At 31.5% G+C, this 9,863-nt stretch overlaps 1 protein-coding gene across 2 annotated transcripts; it reads left to right on the top strand.

Annotated features, from left to right (window-relative positions):
• Positions 1-286: 286 nt before the first annotated feature.
• On the top strand, positions 287-5,971 carry LOC145949377 (disease resistance protein RPV1-like). 2 transcript variants are annotated; one of them, XM_083059175.1, is made up of 6 exons: positions 287-1,091; positions 1,230-1,862; positions 2,402-3,509; positions 3,617-3,922; positions 4,017-4,103; positions 4,268-4,532. In XM_083059175.1, the coding sequence occupies exons 2-6, from the start codon at positions 1,393-1,395 to the stop codon at positions 4,397-4,399; spliced, it is 2,103 nt and encodes a 700-aa protein (XP_082915301.1). In that variant the 5' UTR covers positions 287-1,091; positions 1,230-1,392; the 3' UTR covers positions 4,400-4,532. The 2 variants fall into 2 exon arrangements, with proteins under 2 accessions (XP_082915301.1, XP_082915300.1); XM_083059174.1 differs by having other exon boundaries at positions 4,017-5,971.
• The last annotated feature ends 3,892 nt before the right edge of the window (positions 5,972-9,863 follow it).

Raw genomic sequence — 9,863 nt, 5'->3', positions numbered from 1 at the left:
TCCCATTAAGAGGATACCTTCATCCTTTATCAATTAATGTTATGCATATGTTACATCTTGAGGCAAACAATAAATGTTGGAAGCTTCACGATATACCATAGCTTCCCATATTCCATAAAACTCTGCTTTCCAATTTTTGCATTTCACTTTGAACTCTGTCAAAGCTTATTCCCCTCTTCCTTAAAAATCTATACTTGCAACAATTCGTTTCACTTCAAAGTCTATCAAAGCTTCCCTTTTTCCTTATAAATTTATATGTTAGTCATTGTATTTCATTTCAAAGTCTACTTGAGCTTCCTATGTTTCTTAAAACTCTATATGTCAATTTCTGTAGAGCACTTGAAAGTTTACCAGGCTTTTCCTATATTCTAAGGGGGTGTTCGGTGTAAGAGAGAAGTTTTTTTTATACCCATGAATCATGAACCCTGGGAATTACAAATCTTAGGAATCATGAATTTTGGGAATAACTAAAATATGTTTGGTTACTCATAAAGATTCTTGGAAATATTCATATAGAATTTTCGAGAATTAAATATTTTCATGTTTGGTTATATTATTATATTCCTGAGAATATAAATATTATTTTACAAAAAATATCATTTATTAAAATAAATCTATTAAATATATTTATTTACTCAAATCTTATAATAAATATGACATTAAATTATTTTTTAAAAATTGAAAAATTATAGTTAAAGCTATTTAAATACATAATTCAAAAAAAAAAATAAACAAAAAAATGTTACATGATAATTAAGAAGGATAAAAATTTATATTTCATTCATTCAAAATTTATGGATACTAACCATCCTTAAAAGCAAATGATAAGATGAACAAAATTGATAAACCTGTGAAATTGTTTTTCCTTCATTATTGTATATTTGTGGTACTTTCTATGAAATTGCTTATAAACCTGCAAGATCACTAGAGTGACACTCCGAAACATACATGATAAAGGTTTACTTCGAACCCTAATATTCAAGGTCAACGACTGTTTTCCTGTGATCTCCGTCAGTTATTCACTTTTGTCCAAAGAAAAGAAGAGCCAAGGCTTATTTCAAAAGCTTGCTAATCCATCAGAAACTAGTATTGTATGTCACTCATATAACATCTTCCTCCTTCCTCATTTGAACTTGTTGTAGCTATTATCAACTAAGTTTATGTTTTATAAACTATGATATTCCCACTTTAATTCTAACCTTATTTTTCTTTCCGGTTACCTTCTGCAGAGACAAACGAGTTTGCACTTGTTCCTATATATCCAACACCGTATACTTTGTGTCCAAGTTAATTTGGAAATTAAATATATTGTAATTCCTTGTTTATTTCTGTGTGTTTTGTTTTTGTTTGTGTCGGTTATTTCGAAAACTGAAGGGTCTAGAGGAAAAACCCATGTCTTCAGAAAACAACACTCCTCAAGTAGAGTATGATGTTTTTGTTAGTTTTAGGGGTCAAGATATTCGTCGCGGGTTTCTAAGCCATTTGAGTGACACTTTTCAAAGGAAGAAAATAAACGCCTTTGTAGATGATAAAAATCTTAAGAAGGGACAAGAAATATGGCCATCACTTGTTGCAGCAATTGAAGGATCATCCATTTCATTGATCATATTCTCACCAGATTATGCTTCTTCTCGTTGGTGTTTAGAAGAACTCGTGAAAATACTTGAATGCAAAGAGAAATACGAAAGAAGTGTAATCCCTGTTTTCTACGATGTAGAACCTACAGATGTAAGACACCAATCAGGGAGTTACAAAAATGCATTTGCTAAGCATGAAAGTAAGCATAATACCAAGGTACAACTCTGGAGGTGTGCTTTGAATAAGTCTGCTGATTTATCTGGAATTGAGTCATCAAAATTTCTGTAAGCTCCTTCTTCTCCATGAATGTTCAATATTTTCTGGTTGTTATATAGTTTATGTATTATTGGTTAAATTGCAAAATGATTTAACCTTTATTTTTTAAATTGGTTTCAGCGGAATATATATAGTTTGAGCTTATTAGTTATTACTATAGCATAATATAGTTTTAGCCAAATGACATTATGCTAGAATTCTGATGGCACCAACCATGCTTTGTTGGTTCACCAAATTTAGTTTTTAAATTACAAACAAGTAATACATTTAAATGTATTCAATTTCTAATTTTTTAAAAATATTTTTAAATTAATGTATCATAAGGAAATTAAGTTACTCTAAGAATAACTTAAAAAAAATAATTCTTTACCTTCATCTTTTATTTTCTTTCAACTTAACTGTTAGAGCTGCATTACTCACTTAGACAGTTCGATTGGGAGAAAAATAAAAAATGAGAATTAAGAGTACTTGATTGTTAAGAAATCCTCATCCTTAAGGAAAATCTCCATTGAATTTAACATATTGTCTTTGTTCGTGTGTCATATAGAAATGATGCTGAGTTGGTTAAAGAAATTTGCAATCTTGTGTTGAAGAGGTTGGTTAAACCCCCTGTTAATTCAAAAGGACTTGTTGGAATTGACGAAAGAATTACTACTATAGAATCATGGATAAGAAAAGAGTTGAAAAACACTTGTCTTATTGGAATTTGGGGTATGGGCGGTATCGGAAAAACAACCCTTGCAGAAGAAGTATTTAATAAATTACAGTCTGAATATGAAGGTTGTTATTTTTTGGCCCATGAAAGAGAAGAATCAAACAAACAAGGAATAATTTGTTTGAAAGAAAAATTATTTTCTGGACTATTAGGATACGATGTGAAAATTCACACACCAAATTCATTGCCAGAAGATATTGTTAGGAGAATTCGTTGTATGAAGGTTCTTATTGTTCTCGATGATGTGAATGATTCAAATCACATAAAACAATTGTTAGGAACTCTTGACAGTTTTGGATTGGGTAGTAGCATAATTGTAACAACTAGAGATGAACAAGTGCTTAAGGCTAACAAAATTGAAAATAGATACCATCTTAGAGAATTTGGATCAGATAAAGCACTTGAACTTTTTAATTTGAATGCCTTCAACCAACAAGATCAACAAAGGGAGTACCATGAGCTATCAGAAAGGGTGGTCAATTATGCCCAAGGTATTCCATTAGTTGTTAAAGTTTTGGCTGGTCTTCTTTGTGGAAAAATTGACGAAGAATGGGAAAGTTTGCTAGACAAGCTTAAAAAAATGCCTCCCATTGAAGTTTATGAAGTAATGAAACTGAGTTACGATGGTTTAGATCGCAAAGAGCAACAAATTTTTCTGGATCTTGCATGCTTTTTTCTTAAAACAAAAGAAACCGTAAATGTGGACGATCTAAAATCTTTGTTGAATGACGATGAAAGTGGTAACTCAGTGGCTTTTAGTTTGGGAAGGTTGAAAGACAAAGCTCTCATAACTTTTTCTGAGGATAATATTATATGTATGCATGATAGTTTACAAGAAATGGCATGGGAAATTGTTCGTCAAGAGTCTATTGAAGACCCTGGAAGGCGTAGCCGGTTGTGGGATCTCGATGATATCTATGAAGCATTGAAAACTGACAAGGTTAAAGCCTAACTAAATATTATATCTTTTGATTAACGTTTCAATTTGTTTTGACAGAAATGTGGTTTTTAATGATGTTTAAAATTTTTCTTCTACATTTATGGCAGGTTCCTAACACCATTAGAAGCATGCGAATTCATTTTCCAACATATAGAGAGGCAAAATCACTCCCCCGCATATTTTTTAAGATGCGTAAACTAAAGTTTCTGGAAATTTTTTGGCATCATTTTACTAATTCTTATCGCCAACATGTTCTTGTAGAAGATGAGATTCAATTTTTGGCGACCGAACTTAGATTTCTTTGTTGGTATGATTACCCACTACAATCCTTGCCAGAGATTTTTTGTAGTGAAAAACTTGAAATATTGAAATTGCCATTCAGCAGAATGCAAAAGCTTTGGTCTGGAGTAAAGGTAAATACACGTCTCAATTTTATAACTATTAATTCAAGGAATACAAAACTAACCAATTTAATTGGTGTGATATCTGCATTTCATTTTATTACAGAATTTGGAGAACTTAAAACAACTTGACCTCAGTTATTCTGAGTTATTAAAGGAGCTCCCAGATTTATCGAAAGCTACAAATCTTGAAGTACTGCTTCTCAACTATTGTTCTATGTTGTCTACGGTGCATCCATCAATTTTCTCTCTACAAAAACTTCACAAATTTGACCTTTCTGGCTGCCGCTTACTTACGAAACTCATAAGTAATTCTCATTTGTGCAACCTAAGTTATCTAAACCTTTACTTTTGTAGGAATCTTGCAAAATTCTCATTGATAGCAGAGAATATGAAAGAGCTGGACTTGAGGTATACACGAGTCAAAGCTCTTCCACCATCATTTGGTCATCAAAAGAAGCTTCAACTGTTAGATCTAACTGGAAGTGACATTAAGAGAATACCTTCATCCTTTAGAAATCTTACGCAACTGGTACATCTAAAAATAAAATTTTGCAAAGAGCTTCAAAAAATACTAGAGCTTCCATGGTCTCTTAAAACTCTAGATGCTAGCCGGTGTAGTTCACTTCAGAGTCTACCAGAGCTTCCCCCATCACTTGAAACTCTAGATGTCAGCAATTGCGAGTCACTTCAGGGTTTATCAAAGCTTCCTCATTTCCTTAAAACTCTGGATGCCTCAGATTGCAAAACATTGAAGACTGTATTGTTTCCTACAACAGCTGTTGAACAGTTAAAGGAAGACAGGACACTTGCTTTATTTTGGAACTGCTTGAACTTGGACAAACATTCTCTAGTGGCTATTGGGTTGAATGCACAAATCAATGTGATGAAATTCGCAAACCAACACCTTTCTACACTAAATCATGATCATGTTGAAAATTACGATGATTTTGATGATCATGATTATAATTCTGATGATTCTGTGTACTTTAAACACATTGATAGTCTCCGTTCTTATCAAGCTGCTTATGGGTATCCAGGAAGCAGTGTTCCAGAGTGGTTGGAGCATAAGACGACAAAAGATTACATAATCATTGATCTCTCTTCTGCTCCACCTTCCTCGCAAATGGGCTTCATTTTCTGCTTCGTCCTACACCAGAGATCCACTAAAGGGCTTGCATTTGATATCAGTGCAAGTAATGGTGGTGATGATGTTAAAAAGGAAAGTTTTAGAGTCTGCATAAGTTATTTGGATTCCACAATTGAATCAGATCATGTGTGTGTGATGTATAATCGAAGATGTTCTGAGTTCCTAAATAGCAAAGCCAAAAATCAAACAATGTTCAAGGTTCAGGTTACACTGGAGGCACAAGTAGTACACTGTTATAAAGCAATAGGGCAAACGCAACTGGTTTTAAAAGAGTTTGGTGTTAGCACAATAAGCACCTCTGCATATAATTGTTTCATTCAACAAATGTAATTGCATGACTCAGTGTATCACTTTCATCAAACAAATAGAATCGGGCTCTGTGTACTTCATATCATCTTAAGTATTTCTTTAATGTGGTTTAAGATGAAATATTTGATTTAATGAGAAGTTTAGTAGGGATTTGTTTTTCTCAAGAATCTACTCTCAGGGATATTTGCTTTCTTTGTTAGATATGCAATTTTTTTTTAAAAAGAATCCAGGAATATTGATTTGTGGAATTCTTTGGCTTATACCTTTCACAAAATTGATCAAGGGAGGATGAATCCAACTTTCCGAAGGAAAGCTTTCATGATATGGAAAGATCATAATGCTATTAAATCACACAATACATTTATATAAAGTTTTTAAACATTTACCAATTAAAACTAAAAATATTTGCCTATTACTTCCGAGCATGTTTTGATTGACATGTTTTAGTGTTTTCTATGAGTTGGACCAATAAGAGGTGGAGATGTGGTCACTTATCCACCTTTATCACATATCAATTATAGAGAATAATTTTTTAAATATTATTCTCAACTCCTAGGAGATTATGTGCAAATTTAAATAAATAAATATTATATATATATATATATATATATATATTTATGTGTGTATTAAGTTATATTCTTATTATTATTATAAAATAATAATAAAAAATCCTAAATTATTTACTTACAAATAAAGTTTTGATTTTTTTATGGGTTATAAGGTGATCTTTTTTTTTTTTTTTCACAAGTCATCTTCAACATTTCTCCTTTAAGAGAGAAACCCTTTTCAATGAAATCAAAATAGGATCCAACGACCCGTAACAGTAGCGTGCTTGTGTTGGAACTCCTTCACTATCTTCACCGATTTGAAAAGGATAAAGGTTTACTACCATGCATATGTTCTCTTAGATTTTCGTTAATTGTAAAAATCCTAAAAACAAGTGAATTCATTATTCTTGTTCTATGCTCTATTTTGAACTCCATCTTGATTCGCGCAAGTTTACTTTTTCTTCTTATTTATAAATTCTCGACTTTCATATTTGTTACATTTGAATCGAGAAAATACATGACTTTGAGGTTCTTTGTGACACCCTCTACCCCAACATACATATACAGTAATTATAAAATAAAATAAAATTTTTCATCAATAAAAATAAAATTTCCAACCACGTAAGGGTAAAGAGTTCACATTCATAAACTTAATCCAAATAACATGCCGGTAAAATTACAAAGAAATAAAACTGAATTTTCCAGAATAATTTAATAAGAACATCTTAAACTAATCCTATCTATGTCCCGATGTCACATGTCCTATCAGAGCAAAACCCAACATAGAAGCCTAAGCTTCATCACCAACATTCTCAACCTCACGCTGATGATCACCTGTATAATAGTCAAAGTAAAACAACACGAGAAAAGGGAGTGAGAAACATCTCACTCTGGCTCACAGTGTAGAAATATACGCCGAATAGCCAAACACAAACAAAACAGGTATAACATAGATAAATTAATAATAACATCACACTCATCCAAGACATAAACCATCACTTTATCATATAACATTAAAAATGCATAAGTATGGACACAGACTACATATTATCATGCATGTGGCGCTAGTATAACATCACATGGCATATTGCCACTAGCAATATACGAAGAGTAGTCTAGGAGTACATGCCGGGTCACACCCTCTGCGCACTCTCACTAGAAGGACATACTACCAGAGTCTCGTTGGGGATAGCTAAGCCACACAAGATACATCTCATGTACATAATGGGCGAGACTAGGAATTTCAAACCGAGCTATCCCCAAAGCTTTTACACTAGGGGGCCTTCTCTGATAGTGTATTTCATATCGTACCCTTAAAAACATTTATGCATATGATGCATGTCAATCAAGACTCCATGCTTTTCTCATATCACATTTTCATGTCTCATTCCCATATCACATTATCATGTCTCAACACATCTCCTCATTACATTTCATCATCACATTCACATTATCACATCATATTCACAACTTTCACAAAGAACTTTTATTCATATCAGAACTCATCTATTTGCAAAAGTAAACATATATTAATACATCTCATACAACAAGAAATACAATAGAACAATCAGGAGGTAAAACAGAAAATATTAAAAATATGCCTGTTTCTCAAAAGGTTCCCACAGGAACTCACAGAGCACTCTAATTCATATCAAAACTTGTTTATTTTCAAGATTAGACACATATTTACACTCAGCAAATATCAAGAAACACAACAAAAAACTTAGAAGGTAAAACAGAAAACATTTAAAATTTGCCTCTTACAATTATCAATGCATTCCCTTAGGGTTTCCCATAGGAACCCATAAAAATCTCAATTCATACAATTAACTACATATAAGAAAATAATAGGCAAAACAGATACAATTGGGAAAAACTCCTCATACATAAGCATACAAAAAATACAACAAACACAGGATTGGGGGCCAATCCCACTACCCAGCATACAATCTCACACCTAGAGCAAGGTTTTTCACTCCCCCTTACCTCGATAAACAGGGGTTGAAACTGAAGCAGGATCTCCTCCTCCGGGTTCCCCTTGGTCTCCAGAAAATGTAGAAGAAAAAGGTCAAAAGTGAAAAAAATGCATTTTTCTGGAGTGCCAGAACGCATTTATAGGCATCAAGATTTGGCCAGAACGGCCCGTTCTGAATCCGGAACGGCCTGTTCTGGGCACATAGAACATGTACAAAAGTCTCTCCCAGAACGACCCGTTCCAAAACCAGAACGGCCTATTCTGGGGTTTTCGGAACGGTCCGTTCCAAGGTTGAACGGCCCGTTCTGAGTCAATACCATGTTCTTTAAAACCACATCCGGAACGGCCCGTTCCCAAAGTGGAACGACTCGTTCTGGGTTAAAATTTTACCCATGCCTTCTCGAGTTTGAACGGCCCGTTCCGGGGCTATGAAAATCTAGAATTACTAATTAATAAATAAATAACATATATATATATATATATATATATATATATCAAATGAATATAAAATATCAATACAATTTAAAATATGATTTTCTTCAAATAATAATTATAACAAAATATCATAATTAATAATATTATACAAAATAATTTTCATAAATGATTATTATTAAAAACCTTTAAAAATTCAATCAAACCCATGTAATTAATCAAAATAATTATAAGAAAATAATCTTCATAAATAAAAAAATAAATAATAATTATTCGTAGTATTAGTAGAAAAATTCAGAGTGTTACATTCTTTGGTTTCTGTTACCATTACGAATGTGGCCAAAAGGGTTCCCATGGGTGAATCAAAATGGGGCATAGAGTATGAAGAACAAACTCGCATATTCTTATAGTGTGATTGGATGGGGAATTTAAATGAGATAATTCATTTATTTGAAGAATTTCAAATTCTTTGAAGTGAATTACCTTGTTTGGATGAAGAATTTATAAGGAATTTGAAATTCAAGTATTTGTGAAATTTCTTGAAATAGTAGAATTTCAAATTCTCCCAAAAAAGTAAGAATTTGAAATTCCTCATATTTTTTTCTTCTTATTTCACTTATATATTTTAACTTATCTTTTATCTCTTCATATTTTTAATTATTGAATATTCAAAAATATATTTAGAATTATTAAATACTATCTAATATTAAATTTTAAAATTATTAAATATTTAAAAATTAGCTAATATTTATTTTTATAAAATTTAATTTAAAAATCTTAACATATAAAATATATTTTTAAAATCAATTTTATCATGATGGAATCAAATTATCATATCCAACCTAACAATTTAACATTTGAGAAATTTGAATTGACTTATACAAACAAAATATTTTTAGAATGATAGAAATGAAATCAAAGTAATTCAAATACCAAGAATTACAAATTCCTTGAATTTGTAAAATTCCTCATCCAAACACACCATTAGGATTTTCACTATGAGTGAATTTATGTATTGTAGTGAACCTTTGCCCTTTTTGAATTGATAAAGATAATGAAAGAGTTCTAGCAAAAGCATGCACATTGCTGCTCAAGGCCACAAGATCATGTTTAGGTTTCTTTGTTAGAAAAGAAAGATTGATTAGAGGAGACAGATAGAAGACAACCAGTGAAAAAAATGACCCAATATAATATAACATGAAAAAATAATAACCCAACTTGTAAGTAAATAACCTGAGGTATATTTTTTTTATCCTTATATAATAATATTAATTTATATATATATATATATATATATATATATATATGTATCTATATATTACAATTTGCACATAAACACCTGAAAGATAGTAATATTTAAAAAATTACCTTCTATAATTAACCTGACATGAGGTGAATAGGTGGTCACATCTTATTATTGGTCTAACTCACATAGAGCACCAAAACATGTTAATCAAAACATGGAAGTAATAGCCAAAATATTTCAATTATAAATTAAAACTACTATAATCAACATTATGGATATACTTAATTATAATA

This window comes from Cajanus cajan, chromosome 1 (genome assembly GCF_000230855.2).
Source record: "Cajanus cajan strain Asha chromosome 1, NIPB_CcT2T_4, whole genome shotgun sequence".
Taxonomy (NCBI): Eukaryota; Viridiplantae; Streptophyta; class Magnoliopsida; order Fabales; family Fabaceae; genus Cajanus; species Cajanus cajan.
The sequence above is the reverse complement of the archived record's forward strand: the minus strand, read 5'-3'. Positions and strand labels throughout refer to the sequence as shown.